This window comes from Protomyctophum parallelum (assembly GCF_964188405.1).
Source record: "Protomyctophum parallelum genome assembly, chromosome: 13".
NCBI classification, from domain to species: Eukaryota; Metazoa; Chordata; class Actinopteri; order Myctophiformes; family Myctophidae; genus Protomyctophum; species Protomyctophum parallelum.
The window spans coordinates 46,534,879-46,559,696 of NC_139708.1; the positions used below are offsets into that span (position 1 = coordinate 46,534,879).

The 24,818-nt window shown below is 46.9% G+C and overlaps 1 protein-coding gene across 1 annotated transcript in view; it reads left to right on the forward strand.

Annotated features, from left to right (window-relative positions):
• LOC310868721 (uncharacterized protein) overlaps nucleotides 1–24,818 on the forward strand; it is a 42,849-nt gene that overhangs the window by 5,605 nt on the left and 12,426 nt on the right. The window contains exons 4-19 of the mRNA XM_083779178.1: nucleotides 74–511; nucleotides 2,180–3,666; nucleotides 3,721–4,420; nucleotides 4,460–5,461; nucleotides 5,951–6,139; nucleotides 7,314–7,510; nucleotides 7,856–7,918; nucleotides 9,264–9,422; nucleotides 10,294–10,455; nucleotides 12,524–12,694; nucleotides 14,385–14,516; nucleotides 17,121–17,337; nucleotides 17,941–18,096; nucleotides 19,321–19,485; nucleotides 21,293–21,496; nucleotides 23,335–23,427. Coding sequence (XP_083635304.1) covers nucleotides 74–511; nucleotides 2,180–3,666; nucleotides 3,721–4,420; nucleotides 4,460–5,461; nucleotides 5,951–6,139; nucleotides 7,314–7,510; nucleotides 7,856–7,918; nucleotides 9,264–9,422; nucleotides 10,294–10,455; nucleotides 12,524–12,694; nucleotides 14,385–14,516; nucleotides 17,121–17,337; nucleotides 17,941–18,096; nucleotides 19,321–19,485; nucleotides 21,293–21,496; nucleotides 23,335–23,427 — 5,535 coding nt within the window. The remainder of the gene's footprint in view (nucleotides 1–73; nucleotides 512–2,179; nucleotides 3,667–3,720; nucleotides 4,421–4,459; nucleotides 5,462–5,950; nucleotides 6,140–7,313; nucleotides 7,511–7,855; nucleotides 7,919–9,263; nucleotides 9,423–10,293; nucleotides 10,456–12,523; nucleotides 12,695–14,384; nucleotides 14,517–17,120; nucleotides 17,338–17,940; nucleotides 18,097–19,320; nucleotides 19,486–21,292; nucleotides 21,497–23,334; nucleotides 23,428–24,818) is intronic.

Below are 24,818 nucleotides of genomic sequence, written 5' to 3' on the forward strand. Positions count from 1 at the left end.
AAAATGAAACTCATCCCTCTACAACTCCCAGGTCACTTTGGTTATGTTTTTGTTTTTTCTGTCCCGTACACAGTGCCAGAATCAGCCAAGCCCTCCTCTACCCAGCCTCTCGCCACCCCGGGCTCAGCATCCCCCAGCCCTGGCCCTGCTCCCCCCTCGTCCCCCTGTCCTGTTGTCGCTGCCCTTCCCGGTGGTGGGAACAATGCAAAGCAGCGGGCTGCTGTGGCCACCCGACAGCCCTCCTCCTCCTCTGGAAGCCAGACCTCGCAGCAGCAGCAGCGCTACATGCCCAGGGAGGTGCCCCCAAGATTCCGCTGCCAGCAGGACCACAAAGTGCTACTGAAGAGGGGCCAGCCACCGCTGTCCTCCATGTTGCTGGGTGGAGGTGGAGGTGGAGGTGGAGGAGGAGGGGGTGGTGGCACTGGTGGGAGTGGAGGCCGTGGAGCCACCCCACCTCTCTCCTCCTCCCAGGGAGGAGAGAACCCCAGTGCAACCACAGGTGGAACCACAGGTGAGTTTGATTGATTGAAACCTTTATTTATTTCAGTTTAGGCAACTTCACAGAATTACAAGTATACATTTTTCTTACAACTGATTTTTTTTCCTTCATACTTTCATAGGATATATACATTATACACTCATACACACAAACAACTTCACATAAATTTACAAGTAGTCACACAAAACAACAAGGAAATAAAATAGAAGTATATAGCCAGACAAAAACAACAATCGGAAGTGAACAATACTGAGGACAGACATGACTGGAGATGGAGGAAAGCGTATGGGGGCACACCAGAAGGTCTGGGGAGACCAGGGTCTCTTTTTCAATGGCTCTGTATACAAGCAAGAACATTTACAGCAACGACTTTACATACATATACATGACATGGACACACCGTACAACAATAATACACAAGCACATACACAAAGAAACAGAACCTTATAACCAAATATTACAAAAAGCAGGTGCATATGCCTTCCCCTAGTGTGAGGTCAGTTAACCCATTCTGACCGGGCACCCATTTTGGTGTCGGCATCATGTCGTGCTTTAGCCATTTAAAAATAGCAGATCTACAAGCTCATATCGCGCCACCGAGTGGCGCGATACGAGCTTGTAGGTCTGCTATTTTTGAAAAATCGAAGAACGACTGACATAGAAACATGGCTTTATCAGAAAACTGTCAGGATGTAGAAGACGTTTATAGAATCTGATCTCAGGTCAGAATGGGTTAAGAGTCTTTTAAATATATAAAACGAGGACATTCAACTTCAATGTGTTTTGACAAGTATTCCATAAACGTGGAGCATACACCCTAAAGGCAGTATGACGATGGTGCAGAGTAGAAACATTTGCTCACAGGATGTATTTGTCCAGAGTTGTTTTTTTGTGTGTGCTATTGTTACCATCCATAGCAAAATAAAATCACACCCGTGTGAAGTGATGGGTGCTAATATATTAACCCATTCTGACCTGAGATCAGATTCATACGAGGTTTCCACTGTGGACACACACTGGTCTGATTAACCCATTCTGACCTGAGATCAGATTCTAAATAATGTCAGTCGCTCTTCGATTTTTCAAAAAATAGCAGACCTACAAGCTCGTATCGCGCCACTCGGTGGCGCGATATGAGCTTGTAGATCTGCTATTTTTCAATAGCTAAAGCATAACATGATGCTGACACCAAAATGGGTGCCCGTTCAGAATGGGTTAAAGTCTAAATCATGTTGATTAGGCGATGTGATGTAAAACAAATGGTTGCCAACATAAACATTAAATTATCAATAAAGAGACCATATGACGTATTGTCTCTTATGACATTATGACGTAAATGTCCCCTTCATTGTCAATGGCGTTTACGAGGGCCTCAAAAAATTAATATATATATATATATATATATATATATCTCCACCAGATCCCAACCTGGAGTCATCGTCTCCTTCTCCCCCAAACTAAATACTTTCTCTGTTTCTCCACCAGATCCCAACCTGGAGTCATCGTCTCCTTCGCCCCCAAACTAAATACTTTCTCTGTTTCTCCACCAGATCCCAACCTGGAGTCATCGTCTCCTTCGCCCCCAAACTAAATACTTTCTCTGTTTCTCCACCAGATCCCAACCTGGAGTCATCGTCTCCTTCGCCCCCAAACTAAATACTTTCTCTGTTTCTCCACCAGATCCCAACCTGGAGTCATCGTCTCCTTCGCCCCCAAACTCATCCTCATCATCATCATGCGTCGCTGCTCTGTCGTCTTCTTCTACTACTACTTCAACTTATGCAAATTCCACATGGGGGGCGGGCTCTGGCAGCCAGCCCCCCTCTCAGGGCTGGGAGAAGGTGATCGTGGACGGGACCGACCTGGAGGAGTGGCCTAGCATCCTGGGCGGGGCCAAATCGGGTTCTGAGGGGTTGGGAGGGGGACGGGAGCAGGATGGCCCCGCCCCCCACAACAACAACAGCAGTGCCTCGTGGAGTGAGAGAACCATCCAGCAGAAGGGAGGAGGAGGAGGAGGAGGAGGAGGAGGAGGAGGAGGGAACTTGGACAGTCCCTCGCCACCTCGCTCCTCTCCTCCTTCCTCCTCCTCGCTCAATGAATGTGTCCAGTCGGGCGGTGGCGTGTGGGCCTCCTCCTCCTCCTCCTCGTCTCAGGCGGAGGCCGGAGGAGGAGGAGCGGCCGGAGCGTTCTACAATTCCAAAGTCTCCCATCTTCTTCCCGGGCCTCCGGAGAGCCCGGTGAGCGGTGGTGGTGGTGGTGGCAGCGGCGGGGTCCCCGGTGCCAACTTTAACCCCAACACCAACCCCTCGGCCTGGCCCGCCCTGGTCACACAGGACGGGACCACCGAGGGCCTCCCTCTCCCTCCACACTCGTCCATCATCACTTCATCTTCCTCATTCTCTGCCAGCAACGCCCTTGGCCTTTCCACGACTCTCCCTCTGTCGTCTGTGAACCAGGCTGGCCTCCATCAGCAGCACCTAGAGAGGGTTGGAGGAGGAGGAGATAACTGGGCCGGCCTCGGGCCTGACGTGGGATCGGGAGGAGGAACAATGGGAGCAGGAGGACTGGGACCAAATCAAGTAGGTGGAGATGGGATGGACTCTGGAGGAGGAGGCTCTTCGTCATCGTCGTCTGCTACTACAGCCTCTTCTTCTTCTTGGAGAGCCATGCCACCGACCTCCGACCTCAATTCAGGTGCCTCCTCGCAGACTGACGGTTGGGGTGGTGGTGGTGGTGGAGGGGCAGCACAGGGGCAGGAGGGGGGCGGTGGTGTGTGGGGCTTCGGGGGGAGCCAGGGGGGGGAGAAGGCAGGGTCAATGGGGGACAAGGGGTGGGGCAGAGGGAACGACGGTAGCTCAAATACCCCAGCGGTATCTCAGGGAGCTTGGGAAGGAGGCGGTGCGGAGCCAGGGTGGAGCGGGGTAGCGGCTGCAGCAGGAGGTTCTAGTGGAGGAGGAGGAGGAGGAGGAGGAGGAGGTTCTAGTAACCCAGCAATAGGAAGCAGTGGAGCGGGCAGCAGCAGCAACAGCAGCAGTAGTGGAGGCAGCGCGGCGGGCGTCGAGGGAGGCAGCGTCTCCCAGGACTCTGGCTCTCCGACGTTCGCTGCGTCTTCTATGACTTCAAGAGCTTGGGACAATCAGAAAGGAGGGGGGGCAGACAGCGGGGATGTAGGAGGAGGAGGCGGGGGGGATTGGGGGGGTGGAGGAGCGGGCGGTAGACAGGGAGGAGGTAGAGGACCGGCGCCTCCTGGTGGTGGTGGTGGCTCCGTGGCGGGGAGTGGCGTCGGGAGTAGTGGGCCTCACAATCAGAAGCACGAGCAGTCCTCTGGGCGCCATCACCCCAATCCCACCAATCCCACCAATCCGACCAATCCGACCCCCAACGCTGAAGTGGCCTTACAGAGCATGCTCAGTCGGTCTGACCTGGACCCCCGGGTCCTCTCCAACGCCGGCTGGGGTCAGACCCAGATCAGACAGAATGTGGCCTGGGACCTGGACACCAAAACGAAAGGAGGAGGAGGAGGCGGAGGAGCGGGGAACAGGAACGAGAGAGGCGCTCCGTCCGCTTCGTCCACATTCTCGTCCTCGTCATCCTCGAACACTTCTACCACTGGCGGCCGCGGCGCTGGCTACGCGTCTAACCCCGGTCCAATGACTACTGATCCGTCTCCCGGCGCCCACAACGTCTCTGGTTCAATGAGGGACTCGCAGCCGGCTCGCAGCCCGCAGATGGCCGGCGGTGGAATGAGGAAGCCTGGATCTCCTCCCGTGGCTGAGTCGGAGGGCGGCCAGGGAAAGGTAGCCGGAGGCTGGGGAGAGCGTCCGCCGCCAGAGCAGAGCAAGGGCAAAGGCTGGGGGGGTGAAGAGAAGGAATGGGGAGATCACCGAGGAGGAGGAGTAGGAGGTGGTGGTGGTGGTGGTGGTGGTGGGGGGCCAGCCGCTGGAGGAGGAGGAGGAGGAGGAGGAGGAGGAAACTGGAGGGAATTCGGAGAACAGGGTAGTGGTTGGGGAGGAGGTGGCCCGCCACCGCCGGAAGATAAAGGGACAGGAGGATGGAAGGAGATGGGACCCGGGAGAGGAGAGGCAGGAGGCTGGGCAGCACAGAGGGGAGGAGGAGGAGGAGGAGGAGGAGGAGGAGGAGGAGGAGGAGGAGGGGGAGGGGGAGACTGGGGACAAAGGGACTCCAAGCCTGGAGGAGGAGGAGGAGGGGGGTGGGGAGATGGGAGAGGCCGAGGTGGAAGTAACTCTGATGAGGGTGGTTCCTCCTGGGGTAACCTGGACGAGGGAGGCGCTCCTCAGAGAGGAGGAGGAGGAGGAGGCTGGGGTGGAGGAGGAGGAGGAGGAGGAGGAGACGTGGGCGGCGGAGGAGGCAAGCCTCCCCAGGATTGGGGGGGAGGAGTCAAACCCCACAACGCAGCAGCAGCACACATACCAAACAGCCAAGCGGCACCAATGAAAGCCCCAAATCAACAGCAGCAGCACCAATCACAAGGCCAGCAGCAGCAGCCACCACCGGGAGGATGGAGCGGTCGGTCCGGTATCGGTGGTGGTGGTGGTGGTGGTGGTCCACCATCCAAGAATCAGAACCAAAGTCCAGGTTGGACCACCGGCCCGGTCCCTCAGACCTCTGGGGGCAGCGGCGGTGGGGGTGGGGGAGGTAGCGGTAGCGGCGGTGAGCCGTCCCTGGAGCCCAGTGGCTGGGAGGAGCCCTCCCCACAGTCCATCAGCCGCAAGATGGAGATCGACGATGGCACGTCGGCCTGGGGCGACCCCACGCGCTACAACAGCAAGAATGTGAACCTGTGGGACAAAAAGAATGCCCCTCCTCCGGGTCACGGCGGCCCGCAGGGTCCCCCTCCCCAACCACCGCCATCCATACAGCAGCAGCAGCAACAACAGCCACCAAGAAGGCAGCAGGGCATGCCCCCCAACAGGGACCCCAACCCTGGCAACGCTGGCATGGGTAAGATACCATCTCTCTGTGATTCATAGATGGGGTATGAGATGTAGGGCGTAGGAGTTATATTCACTCACTCACCCCTGGCAGATAGACCTGAGGATTCTACAAAAGTCTTCTAAATCCTGACTGTTTTCTGAAAAACCTCATGCTTGTTGTCGTCAGTGGTTCTCAAACATTTCCATGTCAAGGACCCCCAAAAATATCTAATTGGCTGCCGGGGGGGGAAGAATATATATTTAAAGGTGGGGGGGGGAAGAATATATATTTAAAGGTCTGCGACACATTTTCACGATTTTTCAAATGATAGCAGATCTACAGGCTCCTAGATCTGCTATTTTTCAACAGCTGTAACAATGCTTAAAACACCAAAAAGGGGTTCCTGCCAAGAATGGGTTTAAAGACCTTTTCAAAACTCAAAGCCAATTAGTAATCTCGACTGAATTGACTGAATAATGTGCAATCTTGGCCCACGTTACGCATTGAAACTCTCAGTGGTGTCCATGACTCCAGGTCCAGGTATGTGGGGAGGAGGAGGAGGAGGAGGAGGAGGAGGACAATCTGTCGACAACGGTGCGGCTCCCTGGAGTCAGACGTCTGATCCACCATCTGGCTGGGGAGACCCGGATGAACCCGCGAAAGCCTCCGGCTGGGGGAATCCCTCAACTAACCTCAACAAGTCTGGTAAGAATAGAGGGGAAAAAGGTGTAAGGGACGGGCAGTGTAGAGCCATGATAAGGAAAGTGGACACAAAGGGCTGTATTTTGCGTGTCTTAAGTACCAGGTCTTATTACTTAACTTAAGACCTGGAGTCATGGTCAATGCTCTTTGGCCACTCAGAATAGCCAAATGGCATTGATCACGCCTCCAGGTCTTAAGTTAAGTAATAAGACCTGGTACTTAAGACACGCAAAATACAGCCCAAAGGGTCATGCATTACAGTGATGTAATGTAATGAGTCCCAGGATGCAGCGATGGTCTTTTAGATGAGTCCCAGGGACGTTTTATGAGTCCCACTTCAAAGACGTTGGGAGTCATATTTAGCAATTTTTTTACAAATTGCAGCATTTAACTCCCATTTCATTTTATATCGTTATAATGTGGTTGTATTCATGTAGAAAACAGAAGAAGAAATTATTATTATAACTAAAGCTAGCAAAATAAACTAGAATAAAAAAACAGTACAGTAGTGCATCCCGTGGATGCAGAGGTCGTTGTTTTAGAACTATAAACTGCGTTTCGGGATGCAAAATGCACCCTATATTTAATCTCTGCTGCATAGGGGGGGGAAAAAGCTACAAAGTCAACTAATCATGACGATGCCAGGTCCAGGAAATGATTCCCAAAACCCAATGCATGTTTCCCCATTGACATTTCAAAAAGTATTTATTTAAAGACCTTTTAAGCTTCGTACAAAGCCAACTGGAGTTGTGACAAATCATGACAATAAACACTATTTTGTACCAAACAAATAATTACAAAGAAGAAAAACAAGAAAAGTGTTGTAACCTGCCGTTTTCTTCTTCTTTCTAATGAATTGTTCGGCCCGAACAAAATCGAGTTGGCTTTGAAGGTCTTTAAATAAATACTTTTTGAAATGTCTGAGGAAAATGAACGGGGAATCATTTCCTGGGCCCTGGGACTGCAACGCTCTATAGACAGTTATTGACATGGACATAAAAAAATGACTTAAACAACCCGTGACCTTGCGGTCAAAAGGCGAGTGCTCTACGGACACAAACCCAGTTAATGTAACACTCTGCTTTTCCCCCTCGCCAGGCTCCAAGCCCATGGAGGGTTGGGGAGGGAACACAAACACAGTTAATGTAACTCTCTGCTTCTCCCCCTCGCCATGCAGGCTCCAAGCCCATGGAGGGTTGGGGAGGGAAAGGCGAGGCTTCTGTGGCAGCCTCGCGTCACGCCAGCTGGGACGAGGAGGACGACGGGGGCGGTGGCGTCTGGAACAGCACCAGCTCCCAGGGAAGCAACTCCTCCTACAACTCTGGAGGCTGGGGCCCCGGGGGGCCCCACGGAGGAAAGAGAGGGAACATCAAGGTAGGAGAACTGTGGAGGCTGGGGCCTGGGGGAAAGGGAGGGTTCTGTGGAGGCTGGGGCCTGGGGGAAAGGGAGGGTTCTGTGGAGGCTGGGGCCTGGGGGAAAGAGAGGGTTCTGTGGAGGCTGGGGCCTGGGGGAAAGAGAGGGTTCTGTGGAGGCTGGGGCCTGGGGGAAAGAGGGAACATCAATGTAGGGTGCGGAAACGGGGTATAAGAGTATAAGTAAGTTTACACTTGCATGCTGAAAATAGCAGATCTACAAGCTCACATAATGCCCATAATTTTATATATGGGGTAAAAGTAACTTGTGATAATTATTTTTTAACTTGTGGTGTCTTTGTTACAGGGTGGAGCAGGGGACAACTGGATGGGCCCAATGTCACGTCAGTTCTCAAACATGGGTCTCCTGGTAAGATTGAATATTTGTTTTGACTGGTTTCCTCATACTAGATGGGACACAGCACATTTCCATGTAAAATGTAAATGTATTTTCCTCTTTTGAAGCTTTTAATTACCATGAGTAAAATGAAAAAATAAAAATTAAGTTTGTATTTTATATAAACTTGTACTGCATGTACTGCATTTATGTACATTTTATATTTATACATATTTATTTCTTTGTGTTAAATAAAATAAAGTAAAATTCTCTCAAATACAAACTTCATGTCTTTTTGAGAGGTTTGGGTTGTTTTCTTACCTTATTATTGGCAAACTATTCCATGAGTTATTTCGCTCCGTTGTGTTGTTTATTAGCAATTTAACAAATAAAAATAGTCTCTCATTGACTTCCAGTGTAACGGGGAAACAGCTCTCAGTCACTCTTTTAGCACATAAACCAACGCAACAAAAGCTGATTCTGATAGTTTATGACATCAGGAAAACTCATGCGGTTTTATTTTCGTCTTTTTAAGATTTATAAAGTTACTATTTTAGTCGGAGATAGACTGCAGCAGTACTACGGCCTTCCCAACTCTCGCGGGCCGTCTTGCGAGGTTTCGTTTGTAAACGGAAGTCTCCACGCTGTTTGAGATGCACCCAGCTGCACCGTCGCATATGAGCAATCCCAGACACAGACACTTTACACACTTCTTCTAAAGTGTCTTATAAAGTGTCTCCCTCAAACACGTCCATTATGTATGTTTTTAGTGACAAGTGGACGAGATCAAATCCATTTGTTTACATCCCCGTTGTTTCCAATAAGGAAGTGGTGTACAGTTTTGGTCCAATCAGATCAGACGCGGTCAGCAGTGATTCGGTCGGGCGTAGGCATACCTACCGGATCTTCTTTCTGCACAAATTGGTCAATACAACAAAGTTGACATTTTTTTTATAAAAAATAAAACCATACGAGTTTTCCTGAACTGTCAGAATCAGCTTTTGTTGCGTTCGTTTATGTGCTAAAAGAGTGACTTTGAGAGCTGTTTCCCCGCTACAATGGAAGTCAATGGACCCTATTTTTTATTTCTTAAATTGCTAATAAACAACACAACGGAGCGAAATAACTCATGGAATGTAATAGTTTGCCCATAATAAGGTAAGAAAACAACCCAAACCTCTACAAAAGTGGTCTTACCCTTTAAGTTGTCCAAATTGATTGTTAGTTGATTTTTTTAAATTTGTTTTTACAAAATATCTTAACTGGTTTTCTAGGGCTTTCTGGCACCAGTCTAATCTATATCTGAAACTATCCACGATGCCTGTTTTCAGTAAATGTTTTTTTTTGTCGGTTAATAACTAATGCAAAACGTTCACAGGGTGATGACCCGAGTGTTGACAAGAAGATGGAAGGGGATAAGCGAGGAATGAATGACTACAATGGAGACATGCGGAGAGGAGGGAATCGAGGAGGAGGCTACCGCATGCCTGGTTCCAAAGAGATGGGGCCTGGTGACATGGGGCCCTACGGGGACAAGGTACGACCTGGTGACATGGGGCCCTACGGGGACAAGGTACGAGACCTTAGACCTCTTTTACGCTTGCGTTGTCGCGCCCCTCCTGAGCAGACCTGTCGTTGATCCAGGCAACAACGTGTGCGTTCCTCACTTGGTTGCATGGGGTCCGATCTACACGCTCACAAACATGTGAGCATGTAAATCTGCTGTTTTTGTAGATCTGCTAGTCATTACAATGACATTAAGGCCCACCAAAATACATTTTAGTCTACTAAATCAACTAGATTTAGTCGACTGAAATATTATATTTAGTCGACTAAAACTAGACTTAACGCTAAAACATTCCAGGCAACTAAAATGTGACTGAAACTAAATGGAAACTATTGAAGAGACTAAAACTAAAAAAAATAAAACTGTGCTGCCAAAAACACTACTTTTTTTTCTTTTTTAAAAATATATTTTTATCCCACGATTTTGTAACCCATTTTTCACCCCTGTGTCAATCATCTAATGTGATCCTGGGCTCTACACACCCTCCGCCAGCCTAGTCCCCATATATAGGGGACATGGGGAGAGCAACGGACTTGAACTCATGCTTCCTTCATTCCTGAGTGTCCAAGTTGCTCCTTTACACCTGACAGGGGGGAGTTTCCCTGGTTGGACCTAGCGCGTGGAAGGAACACGTTATTCCAACCCGTTCCTTTCCCCTCCATCAGGCGCCCCGGCTGGTCAGGGGGAGGTAGTTTAGAGACTAGGATTACTGCATGTCTTTTGTGAGGGTACCTACCCTAGGGGACACGGGGAGAACATGCAAACTCCACACAGAACAACACTACTTGACATGGACACGATGGCTTTAATTCACCTCCATGTCGTCCTGATGACCCTACAGATGGGCAGCCATGGTGTGTTTGGGGGCAGCGGTGGAGGGATGCCTCCTCCCCCGCCCCGAGGGATGCACCAGCCTGGCATGAACCATCCCATGAACCCTGCCCATGGTGCCCAGGGGGGGGGCTTACGTGCTCAAGTGCCTCATCCGTTCCTGTCCACTCAGGTCAGTCTGTTCTCTCTCTCTCTCTCTCTCTCTCTGCGCAGTCTTGGATTTATAGGAAGGAATCTTGTTGTTTTTGTATTTCGTTTGGAAGGACCTAATACACTTGGGCATTTCCTCAGCATTTGGGCTGCATTATACACAGACACAGGCAAAAATAAGCACAGTAAAAAGTATTGTAAACCCCCTTTTTTATATATATATACTGGCAACTAAACTGTTTGTTCTACATTTTTCAATATTGATTTATGCTCGAGATTGACGTGACCTCTGCACAACCAAGATGTGCTTAAAGGGCGACTTCACCCATTTTCATCCCGTCTTCATATTATTGGTCCTCACTACTGCTCATGATAAAATGCCACCATTTCTGAGGGGCGTGAGCCCCTTCCTATGCCCAGCTTTGTCTGTTTGTGTGAGCGCAAACACGACGACTCGAATGGCTGATCATCCCATACTAGGGATGATTTGATTGGTTGAGTAAAGTACATATTGAGGAATAATAAAAAAAGTGAGGGCAGAAAAAGTGAAGACGCAAAAACAGTGATTGGCCGGAATGACATTTGTGGTGAGTTGATTGGCTGAGCACGGAATGTGATGTACGATGATGACCGCCCCTTACTTCACAGGAGTGATTTGTTTTTTATTTTTTTATATCTACTCGGTATGTGTCTCAGAGAGAGGAGGGCTGTGGACAGTTCTGAAACTCGGCCCACCTGTGACATCGATAATTGGGGGATCCAAGCTAATAGAAACTGCAGGGTTACTGTCATAGATATAGGAACCTAAGATGCCTCATTGGCCGCTGCAGTTCACTGGAGCAACCTGTATCGCGACCGCCATATTCTGATCGGGAAGGCTTTTGCAACCGATTTTGGTTGGCATTTTCAACCGATTTTGATTGGTAAATAAACAAAGTGTGGCGAACTGGTGACACCTCAATTTGTAAAATGAAGACGTACTACTAATGACAATAACATGACGGCGGTTGTAGCAAAAATAGCCAATCCCAGTTTTGATTGGGATTGGGATTTTAAAGGTATATTCAGTGATTTCACTTAATTCAAATATCACTTATTTTTTTGTTTTGTTGTGATAATCCTCCCTACTATAGTGTGCTGGCCATATAAGGAGTTCCTCCCTGTCCCCAGTTAACCCCTGGGGGTCAAAAAACCTTAGGTTTTGTTTTTGACGCTCTATCGTGATTGGACGAAAGGCTGGGTCCCACAGCCAAAAACGAAACCTAAGGTTTTTTGAGTGAAATCACTGAATATACCTTTAATTGGGATCCTGAAAAGTCATTTTAACTAAATACAAATATATTGGACATAAATAATACAATAACATTATTTGTAATACTCGGCAAGCAACTAATTTAGACGAAGTAATACAAGCGGCTCATGTTTGCATGTTTGGAATTGTAACAGCTGAAATCAATAACATATCAGTATTCTGAAATTAATCTGAGGGCCACATTAAGTGAAGGTGGGGGCCGCATGTGGCCCGCGGGCCGCCAGTTGCCCATGTATGCTATAACCCATTCTGACCTGAGATCAGATTCTATAAACGTCTTCTACATCCTGACCGTTTTCTGAAAAAGCTATGTTTCTATGTCAGTCGTTCTTCGATTTTTCAAAAATTGCAGACCTACAAGCTCGTATCGCGCCACTCGGTGGCGCGATATGAGCTTGTAGATCTGCTATTTTTCAATAGCTAAAGCACGACATGATGCCGACACCAAAATGGGTGCCCGGTCAGAATGGGATAATGGAAGCCATTGCTTGCGTGTTAATAATACAATGAACATGTAAAACAAACTAATATCATTCACGCGCCCGAGTGGAGCGCTACGAGCTTGTAGGTCTGCTATTTTTGAAAAATCGAAGAACGAAATTTTTTAGAATTTTTAGAATCTGATCTCAGGTCAGAATGGGTTAATCAGACCAGTGTGTGTCCAGTGGAAACCTCGTATGAATCTGATCTCGGGTCAGAATGGGTTAATCGTGAGTATTAGTGAGGACCAATTATATGATTAAATTTAAATCCACCCAATGGGTGTGACATGTTGCAGGTGCCGGGTCCAATGCTGAAGCAGATGCCCTCGCCTAGTGGCAGTGTGGGTGGAGTGGGGGGTGGTGTAGGAGGAGGAGGAGGAGGAGGAGGCCCGTTCCCTCCCCAGCTGTCCCCTCAGCAGCTAGCAATGCTCAGTAACATTTACCCTCAAGTCCAGCAGTTCCATCTGGTGAGAGATTCCACTAAATGTCGTCTTACTGTATGTTTCTGTGTCAGACGTGATGCTCAACAATTTCATGTCAAGGACCCCCAGAATTATCTGCATTTGGCTGCGGACCCCCCCCCCCCCCCCCCCATCTGAAAATATGTAGTTCCAGGGACTATCCCCCAGAAGCAAAGATTTGACTTAAAGGGATTGTGACATAAAAAAAAAAGGTTTTGGAATTGTTATTTTTTTTTAGGTTTTCTAATCTCAATTGCACCCAAAAAACATGAACTTTTAACATTCAGTAGATTTTCTGTGATCTGGGGTTTTCTGGCTCAAACGGGTGCTCTGATTTGCCGGCAGTTTGTGATGTAAGATCCTGCAAATCCCATATGTCAATGGGATTTGCCAGCAGATGTCACTGTTTTCACTGTTTTGCCTGTTTTCATTGTAGCTCAAAAGAAAAGAAAACTTCAGACCACAGAAAATCCACTGAATGTTCAAAGTTCAGGTTTTTTGGGTGTAATTGAGGTCATAAAACCTAAAAGAAAAAAGAAAAAGAAATGAAAATGAATGTCATAAAACCTTTAAAACGTTCGTTCTGAAAGAATATATATTAATAGATTTGCGCCACATTTTCAAGATTTTTCAAAAATAACAGATTTTTCAATAGCTAAAGTATAATGTCTTTATACCTCTTAATCACATGAAAACATGGCAACTGGTACTGCGGTTTGGCAGAGTTTGTGTGCATGAGTTCACGAATTCACACGGCCGTTCCAATCCACTATACCTTACATTTCAGAACAGAACTGTACAACAGTGGTTCCCAAGGTGGGGTCCCGGGACCCCTATGGGTCCTTGAGAGAGTTCCAGGAGGTCCCCAGCTAAATGATAATTAGGTACCAACTCGGGAGTGTACAAATGGAACCAAATGGATTAGGTAATGTTCCATTTGTACACTCTCAGAGCTAACTTAACCAGAGATAGAAATGCCATTAAATGGGAGACCGTGGCCTAATTTAGGTCAAACCAGGGGTCCTTGAAATTAAACTGGTTGAGAATTGCTGCTAGAGCCGTAAGAATCTTCTCTTATGGGGGGGTCTGCGGGCCAATGGGTGTCAAGTTGGGTGTCCTTGACATGAAAAAGTTTGAGAACCACTGCTATGCAGTACTCGCATCCTATATCTGAGCATTACGTCCAAGCTACGCCAGGCTTTTCAGCGCGCGTTCGTGCTTTAACTAAGCATTATGTTATACTTTAGCTATTGAAAAACAGCAGATCTACAAGCTCATAGCGCGCCACTCGTATGAGCTACGAGCTTGTAGGTCTGCTATTTTTGGGTTTAAGTGCGCGTACGCGGGGCTCTCGCACAACAAGCCTGGTGTAGCTCTGCCGTTAACCCATTCTGACTGGGCACCCATTTTGGTGTTAGCATCATGTTATGCTTTATCTATTGAAAAATAGCAGATCTACAAGCTCATATCGCGCCACCGAGTGGCGCGATACGAGCTTGTAGGTCTGCTATTTTTGAAAAATCGAAGAGCGACTGACATTTTTTAGAATCTGATCTCAGGTCAGAATGGGTTCATCAGACCAGTGTGTGTCCGGTGGAAACCTTCGTATGAATCTGATCTCAGGTCAGAATGGGTTAATCTACTAGTGGTACAGTATATCCTTTTACAGTATCTCCCTCCCCCCTCCAACCCTCAGGCCTGTCAGCTGCTCCTACAGCAGCAGCAGCAGCAACAGCAGCAGCAGCAGCAACAACAACAGCAGCTACTGCAGAACCAGAGGAAGTTCCCCCAGCCTCAGCCTCTGAGGCAGCAGCCGGATCCACAGCAGGTTAGCACACTTTGTTCTTAGCGTTTAGTGTTTTCCATCCATCCATCCATCTTCAACCGCTTATCTGTAGTCGGGCCGCGGGGGCAACGGCTCCACCAGAGAGCTCCAGACATTCCCTCTCCAGAGCAACATTAGTGACTTCCTCCTGGGGGGATTCCGAGACGTTCCAAGGCCAGTGAGTCGATGCGCCTTTGGTCTGCCCCGGGGGTCTCCTCCCGGTGGGACGTGCGTCGAGGACCTCCCTATGGAGGCGCCCGAAACTATGACAAAAAATGTTCGTCGACTACCTTTTTTCACTGACAAACTAAATGAAAACTAAGCTACAGTGACTAAGACTAAATGTTCAACAATTTTGTCAACAAATACAAACTAGAGATCCAGTATACGTCATTTTACACTTGGTTACATGACCATGCCCGGTCATGCCGATCTACAAGCTCACAACGCTTCGCATCGCGACGTGTTGTGAGCTTGTAGATCTGCAATTTTCAGCACGTGTAAAAATAGTCATTATTGTCTCCACCAGGCCGAAGGCATGGGGAGAGAGTATGTTTTGCACTCCGTCCGTGTGTGTGTGTGTGTGTGTGTGTGTGTGTGTGTGTGTCCGTCCATTAGCAGCTAATCTCGGCCACCGTTAACCCGGTCGATGCCAAATTTTGCATACACACTCCCTGGATGCCAACGATGAACCTCTGCCCCAAACTTTCCAGAACGGCCTGTTATAGCGCCACCAGGAGGCCGCTTTGTGCAAAACAAGTTTTTGCACAGCACACCTACAGATTTTGTCCAAACATCACGCAAATTGGTACACAGTCTCTCTAGAGCCATTCAACCAAACCAGTCTTTCAGATTTCTCAGACTCCATCCTGATTGGTTAAGATTGGCTTCCAAAGTTCACAGGAGTGCTCAGTGTCAAACAAAATGCTGCAAATCATGAACACATCGCGTGATTTCCGTGAAATTGTGCACCCACATTCCCACTAGGCCGAGGACAAAATGCCACATGAACAATTTCAACTCAGCCTCAAGGTGGCGCTATAACTGGCCGAAAAGTGTTTTTACCTCTAACTGCACGGATCTGTGGATAACCTGGTGGAGACCTGTGCCCGGAAGGGCACTTTTTCTAGTTATGACTGCATCAATGCCCGACAAAATATTTTTTTGTTGACTAAAACTAGACTAAACACTAAAACATTCCAGCTGACTAAAATGTGACTAAAACAAAATTAAAACTATTCAAGAGACTATGACTGAAACTAAAACCAAAATGTGACGCCAATAACAACACTGGTTCTTGGAGGAGGGGAGGATGTGGCAACTTGCTCAAGGGCACTGCGTGTATAGAGCGTCCCAGTCCTGCCCCCTTTCATGACGACGCCAGGCCCAGGAAATGATTCCCAATGCATTTTTTCCATAGACATTTCAAAAGGTATTTATTTAAAGACTGTTACGCCGCGGACAAAGCCAACTCGAGTCGTGACAACTCATGACAACAAACACAATATTTTGGACCAAACAAATAATTACAAAGAAGAAAAACAACAAAGTGTTGTAAACCTTCTGTTTTTTCTTCTTTCTAATTATTTGTGTTTGTTGTCATGATTTGTCACGACAAGAGTTGGCTTTGTCCGCGGCGTAAACGTCTTTAAATAAATACTTTTTGAAATGTCCATGAGGAAAATGAACGGAGAATCATTTCCTGGGCCCTGGTAGGGGGCGGGACTGCGATGCTCTATACGGAGTTGGTGATGCTCTTGATGAAGCGTTTGTGTCAGGAATGATGCCGTGATGGTCAATGTCATTGTAGACTGGTCTCTTTTTAAATGCTTGGAAAATATTCAAATATTTCTTAATGCTTCTTACGTAGCCTATATAGGTTTTATGCTAAGGGTGTGCCCTGCTATTTGAGCAAACTGTGCTGCCACTATGAGTTTACTTCATTGTTTTTATTGCAACATTTTGCTTTTCTGCAAAAAAAAAAAAAAACGCTTTCAGTATTGTGATCCCTTTCCACTTATATACTTATACACTTATACACTTGTACCACATGTGTCAGAGTAAGTTGTAAATGAGCCATCTGACTGAGACAAAAGGTCTACATTTACTGTGCCATATTTGTGACATTTTAGTGTTTTTTGTTGTTTTTTTAGTATAAAGGTCTCACTCCTGGCCTACTCTTAATGTATTCCCCTACCCCACCCTTAACCCATTTTGAGCGGGAACCCCTTTTGGTGTTAGCATCATGCTATGCTTTAGCTATTGAAAAATAGCAGATCTGCAAGCTCATAGCGCGCCACGGAGTGGCGCGCTACGAGCTTGTAGGTCTGCTATTTTTGAAAAATCGTGAAAACGTGCCTCAAATTTGGAATATATTTTTTCAGAACAAACATTTTTAACTCAAATCTTTGCTTCTGCGGAGGTCCCTGGAACAACATATTTTCAGATGGGGGGGGGGTCGGAGGCCAATTACAGATCATTTTTGGGGTCCTTGACATGAAATATTGAGCGATATAGGCCTAGAAACATAGGTTATTTCAGAAAACTGTCAGGATTTAGACGACACTTTTTTCAGGCCTAAATGGGTTTATTCCTTCTTGTCCTCAGCTGGCTAGGATCATGGCCATCCTCCAGCAGCAGAGGCAGCAGCAGCAGGGTGGAGGAGGAGGAGGAGGAGGAGGAGGCCCGGCTGGAGGGATGGGTTCCAAGCTGTCTCCCTCTCACCTGGGCGGAGGAGGAGGTCCGCCGCCCAAACAGGCCATGGTGGAGCCCCTGCCTCACCACCTGTCGGACCTCCACGCCAAAACACAGGGCATGTACTCGGGTGAGTCGTCGTTAACCCATTCTGAGATCAGATTCATACGAGGTTTCCACTGGACACACACTGGTCTGATTAACCCATTCTGACCTGAGATCAGATTCTAAAAATGTCAGTCGTTCTTCGATCTTTCAAAAATGGCAGACCTACAAGCTCGTAGCGCGCCACTCGGTGGCACGCTATGAGCTTGTAGATCTGCTATTTTTCAATGGCTAAAGCATAACATGATGCTAACACCAAAATGGCTTCCCGTTCAGAATGGGTTAACCATTGTGTTATACTTTAGCTATTGAAAGATAGCAGATCTCCGAGCTCATAGCGCGACACCGAGTGCCGCGCATTGTTATACGTTATAAAAAGGTATCACAATGTTACTAAAAGTCACCAGATACAATAGTAAAGTGACAGTCTGTACGGTACTTTTCATGAATACTGGACAACTCACCCATTTTTCCTCCCGGGAATTTTCCCCAGTGAGGGGGGATAACTTTGTAATATGCTATTGGCCTGTTTGTATTCTTTTTGGAAAAATATAAAAAAAGATACTCCTGTGGAAAAGCTATATTGTTATTTGTTTTACTTATATTGACCCTTTCCTTTCTCCCTCAGGTCTGGCCCCTGGTAGCAACATGTCGGGACTGGAGCTGGGTTCCATGGTGGGAGGCATGAAGGACGCTGGCGGACAGCAGTCTCGTTTTAAATGGATGATGGAGGGACACTCTCCCGCACCGTCACCCCCCGACACCACCAACCTTCACAAGAACGGTAGGGTCAGCATAATGGTCTGCCATGTTACCATTTAGTAGGGTCAGCCGATGGTCTGCCATGTAACCATTTTCCTCAATGCCAAGATCCACACCTTTTGTGAGAGTTGACAGCTTACGACTGGTTATAACTGCGGCTGTGATTGTTTTCGTTCATTGTTATCTGACTGAGATGTTCAGGTTCAGGTTTATTTGTCATGTGTATAGATACAGAGTATAAATACAATGAAAATGATTTTGCTCAGAGCACTCTGTCTTACATACGAACATCTATAGTGCAAAAAACTGAAAAAAAGTGCAAGTGAAGTGACAAAACAGTGCAGTACAGTTCAAGGTCAGCTGTTCAGCAGCCTGACTGCCTGGGGGTAGAAACTGTTACTGAGACGGGTGGAGCGAGATTTGATGCTCTGGTAGCGTTTTTTGGAAGGGAGTGGTTTGAACAAGGTATTTGCGGGATAGCTGGGTGTCTTTCATGATGTTTGTGTGTTTCTTTTCATACAACGAGTGGTGTAGATGTTGTGGAGACTGGGTGATTCTGTGCTGCCGATGATTTTAGCTGCCGTTTTGTTCATGGTTGTCTGACTAAGATGTGACGATCTGTTGTAACCAGGGGGGCAGTCAGCCAGATATTTCGTGAAGCCTCATTTGAAATCGGTAGTTCATATAATGGCCTGTTGTGGCGCTGGACTGGACCCAAAAAGCCCCATAGCTCCATAGAGGCCCATGTATTTTGGCCCAACTTCACCTAGACTGTATTACCTTAATAAACATGGTCATGAATACTTTCTTCTTCCAGTCACTAGTTTAAAGTCTAATTTCTAATGTCATAATATTCTTTTTGGAAAATGATGGTCCCATTAATTAAAATAATGACCATAAAGTCGCGTATGTTCTGAGGGGCGTGGCTACCGTTACCGTCTATGATCGGGATTCCCCTCCCACTCAAGAGTCTTCTCCTCCCACTCGAGTCAAAATAAAAACCAACGGAGAAGAAGGGGGGAAGTCCCGCCTCGTTGTCTGGGCAGCCAATGGCCAGCTGGACCCAAACGGAGCCAGCCAATGGCCAGCTGGTCCAAAACGGATCTAGAAAGATGGCGATTTACAGTGCATTAGAATGCAAGGGATTTCAGGCTTCATTTTACGTTCATGTTAGACCCGGGGAACGCTTTGTCCATATTTTTTACAGTCTATGGTTGTAACGTGTTTCTCTCTTGGGTTCATCCAGGCCCTTTACCCAACCCTATAAAGGCCAGAGGAGGCTCTCCGTACTCCCAGTATGACCTGCTGGGCGGTGATGGTTTGGGGATGCCCCCTCAAGGCGACAACTGGCACCGAACCCCTGGAAGCAAGATGGCCACCAAGCCCAGTGGCACGTCCAGCTGGCCCCCAGGTAACGGCTCCTTCTCACATTACCACCGTTAATAATAAAATGACATTTTCTATTCACAGCTTCGGACATATATTGTACATAAACATCTTTCCATGAATGGCTCAGTTATTAAGGAATAAGAATCCCAATTCTTTCAACACTTTGTCCCCAAAGGATATTATCTTTAAAAAACTATTTGCTGGAATTTGCCGTGCATCTGGATGAACCATAAAAACGTCATGAGCCATGGCATTTCCTCTAGGGCCTCCTCCTCCCTCACTTAAAAGAAATACTTGCTCTGTTCAGATGTTTTCTCATAAATGAATGGGCAGATTGCAGGACGAAAACTAGGAGTGTCATGGCCTCCAAGGGACTGCTATAGTTTGAGATAATGGACCAAAGTACAGATTCTCACTGGTCTAATGCCCGTTCCTGGTGTTTCACTGGTCTAATGCCCGTTCCTGGTGTTTCGCTGGTCTAATGCCCGTTCCTGGTGTTTCACTGGTCTAATGCCCGTTCCTGGTGTTTCACTGGTCTAATGCCCATTCCTGGTGTTTCACTGGTCTAATGCCCATTCCTGGTGTTTCATGGTCTAATGCCCATTCCTGGTGTTTCACTGGTCTAATGCCCATTCCTGGTGTTTCACTGGTCTAATGCCCGTTCCTGGTGTTTCATGGTCTAATGCCCATTCCTGGTGTTTCACTGGTCTAATGCCCATTCCTGGTGTTTCACTGGTCTAATGCCCGTTCCTGGTGTTTCACTGGTCTAATGCCCATTCCTGGTGTTTCACTGGTCTAATGCCCGTTCCTGGTGTTTCACTGGTCTAATGCCCATTCCTGGTGTTTCACTGGTCTAATGCCCATTCCTGGTGTTTCACTGGTCTAATGCCCATTCCTGGTGTTTCACTGGTCTAATGCCCGTTCCTGGTGTTTCACTGGTCTAATGCCCATTCCTGGTGTTTCACTGGTCTAATGCCCATTCCTGGTGTTTCACTGGTCTAATGCCCATTCCTGGTGTTTCACTGGTCTAATGCCCATTCCTGGTGTTTCACTGGTCTAATGCCCGTTCCTGGTGTTTCATGGCCCAAGCCTTTCATTTATTCTTGTTGTTCCTCAGTAGTAGCAAGGACTGTCTAAAGAGGACTAGACGCGATAGAACGTATGGGCGACGCCATGTTGCTCAAATTGTTGCACGCCATGTTGCCCACATTTGTGCATGTACAACTTCCTGGTCTCGGCTGCGCATGTTTCTTTCCTTCCATGGAGCAACATGGCGTCGCCCAGTACGGTCTTCGCGTCTCGTCCTCCTTTAGACACTCCTTGATGTAGTAGTGGCTCTTTTGCAGCAATTCGATCTTGACCTGATTCACGCAGTCTCCTTTGAACAGTTGATGTTGAGATGGGCATGCTACTTGAAACTCTGAAACTATTGCAAACCGTTTTGGACATGTACTAGTGTTGCATTTTCATGTCCATCCTGAGTGTGAGGATTACATGTTTACATCACATCTTAGCCCATTCTGACCTGAGATCAGATTCATACGAGGTTTCCACTGGACACACACTGGTCTGATTAACCCATTCTGACCTGAGATCAGAATCTAAAAATGTCAGTCGTTTTTTTAGATTTTTCAAAAATAGCAGACCTACAAGCTCGTATCGCGCCACTCGGTGGCGCGATATGAGCTTGTAGATCTGCTATTTTTAAATAGCTAAAGCATAACATGATGCTAACAATGGGTGCCCAGTCAGAATGGGTTAGGAGAGGTTCCTAGATTGCAGTAAGATCTCCCAGCTCATCGGCTGTCTTGTTGTTGTTGTGATGACAGAGTTCCAGCCCGGTGTGCCGTGGAAGGGGATCCCGAGTGCCGGAGACCCTGAAACAGACCCCTACATGACCCCTGGCAGTGTTATGGGGTCCCCCGGCCCCCCCAACCTCAACGACTCCTACATGACCCCTGGCAGTGTTATGGGCTCCCCGGGACCCCCCAACCTCAACGACTCCGACCACCAGTTACTGCGAGACAACACAGGTACTGTATTTGATGTATGAAACGCCAGTGGCTCCACAGCTTAGATGATAGGTCTGACAGAGCTCTTAGCAGGGTTAGAAAGTGATGCAATGATGCCGTTCTCAGAATCTGTTAACCTGCGCATAAATCTATACGTCAGGTTTCGTAGCACAGCATGGGCAAGTGGGTACATTTGCTTAGTTTTACTACAATGTGTTTTACTACAATGTGTTTGTAAAGTCAATTCTTATTGGCAGGTTGATGTCTTTTTCGCTGTCGGGGCTTCTTTATAAAAAAATGTCAAATCTTTGTTGTACATTTTGTCATCCTGCGGTTTAACCGTTTGTCTGATACGGCGTGTGCTTTAGAGAAAGAAATGCCCTCAAAATAGTCCGACAGAAAGCTGTCATGGTGGCCCTGAAGCACTAAAAAAACTGTTGCGCCTTTCTTTGTCCTTTTTTTCAAACTTGACTACGGTAGCGGTGGTCTCAAAAACATAAGGGATACTTTGACAGGAAAAGACTCGCTCACCGTATAGAAAAAGAAGTAAAACTCCTTAGAAATATATTTTATTTTATTTTACCATGCTCTTATGGTGCTCTGTGCTCGAAGTGCAATTAACCCATTCTGACCTGAGATCAGATTCTAAAAATGTCTATTACATCCTGACAGTTTCATTATTAACCCATTCTGACCTGAGATCAGATTCTAAAAGTGTCTTCGATTTTTCAAAAATAGCAGACCTACAAGCTCGTATCGCGCCACTCGGTGGCGCGATATGAGCTTGTAGATCTGCTATTTTTCAATAGCTAAAGCACGACATGATGCCAACACCAAAATGGGTGCCCGGTCAGAATGGGTTAAAAAGCAAACGTTTGGGTCCTATAAGACCTTCGTCAGTGCTGTGGTTTTTCCACAGACAAAGAACTTGCTCTTAAAGAGCTCCAAAACAAAACCGCTCAGGTGCTGAGAATTGCTAATTGATGACGTCACCAGATTGTGGGCGTGGACACAGAATAGATGTACAAAATCACAGTTATATGGTGGCCCTGTCAACCATCTCCAGGCAATACACTGTGCAAGGGCAATGCTTCTATCTTTTTGTATGCAAGATCATTATTAACTCATCTATATCCACGTCTCTGTTGTACGCCTGTAACCAAAATGTGACACACACGTTCCACACACCACCACAGTGGAGTGCAGTGCCCCGGTGTCAAATCCGTCTGAACTGAACGCTGGTTGTCCAGAACCCAGGCTCCAGACGGGCCCGGCCCAAATCCAGGTCACCCCTAGATCTCCATATATGGAGCTGGCCTGTTCTGACATCACAAAGGACTGCTCCGCTAGGCGGACGTAGAGTTGTTATGATGCGATCTCAGTAGCAGTCGACGTCTTTAAGCAAACTGGCCGTCGGAGACGCGTTCCCACCCCTTTTTTTTGGTTCCCATGGTGACGCGTCTTATCAGTTGTCGCTTCTCTGACTTATCATTATTATTATTATTATTATTATTCTCTGACGGGGCAGAGCTCGCGACAGAGCTTTGCATTCAACATGACCGGGAAGATTGTAAGATCTTACTTTTGGACAGTTTGTGAACTGTGGAGTGAATTCGTTTTTTAGACTAAAGTGTAATTGGCAAACGACGCGTCCAAAGTACTAAAATCAGTGACGTTGCAGACTCTACCGGCTACCTGGAAGGGTCGTTTCTGCTGTAGTAGGTGCCGTCGTTGCTTAATCAGACCAGTGTGTGTCCAGTGGAAACCTCGTATGAATCTGATCTCAGGTCAGAATGGGTTAAAGTCCCCTAATACGATACTTTGTGAAGTGGCGTTCTTTATGTCGTTATAATCTGCAGGGCCAAACCCCTCCCTCAACACCTCGCTGCCTTCACCTGGTGCCTGGCCCTACAGTGCCTCAGACGGACCCCTTGGCAATGCACACAGCACAGGTAACCTTTTCTCCGCTTCACATCGCTGCCTCTTTCTCTCTCTTGCCGTTCCATCTCCTCCTCCTCCTCTGCATTTCTTGCTGTCCGGTTTTTGGTGAGATTTGCCGGGATCCGAATTCCCAAGAGATACAGCAGATAAGCTACGTTCAATACGCACAATTGATTTATTTAATGCTTCAATAATTTCCTTGTTTTACGAATCAAACATGCTTTTTATAGGGTTTTATTAGTTCATTCCTTAAACATAAACACATATAACATTCACACGTTTGTTCAAACTTCCCCAATGCAGACTGACAAATAGTACCCTGGAACTTGTGCATTTGGCACGCCTTAAAGTCTAAAGCCTAACCTACTCTCATTTGGTGAAGTGTGGATAATACTGAACACTTGTATATTTGTGTGGCGTGTGCCACTTAACTATGTGGTTTTAAATCTACCATTCAAGATTATTGGTTGGAGACAAGAAACACAAATAAACATTTGGTTACAACCTAATTATCATATTAAACATTTATAACATATTTATGGAATAATGCACATATCATATGATTATATTTACCGCTGGCCTCATGCTGATCTCTATCTTGTCACGGTGGTATGGTGTAGAATCTGACTACAACTTTCCATCAACAGTGTACTTAGACCAAAGAGAATGCCTTTGCAGCCAATCAAATGACAGGGTCAGTTTTTCTGCCCCCATCCTTTAGCCAATGAGAAGCCACAGACACCTTTGCCTGTGGATTCTGACATCAGCCCCTCGCAACAGCCCCACCACTTCCGGTCATGCGAGCTGTTGCTTATCTAGATCAAAATGTCTAGATTAGCTGTAAGATCATTACATTCTTATATTATCTAGGCTTTACTAACCCAGTATAATAATGGTTACATTTAGAACACATTTTACAATGAAAGGAAGAATTTACCAGGTCATGGCTTCTCCCTATACATCTGCTCAGTGACTCAGAGTTCTCTCCTTGCCAGCCTGTGGCCAGGTCATAAATCCCTTTGTATTCACAATCAAGATTAGCTCACAACCCCCTTTACCAGGTTGCTTCATGGAATGTGCAGTGAGAGACCCTCAGTTCTCCCTTGCAGTCTTCATCAGTGTGAAATAGCTGATCAATAATTATGACCTAAATATATTTACCACACTTCTGATAACACATCATCGCACATCCATATATAATTCAACACCCCCTACGCAGATATGAAAAATTGATATGGTTTTGATCAATTTTCCATATCTGAGCGATTTTTTCTATTCGGGCGTCTAACATGGTTTTAAGTTATAACGTTTATACAACTTTTAAAACACACTAAATAACACAACACATCAACTCATTAGAAATCAATGCTACTTAATGTTTGTAATAATGTGTGATGGCTGG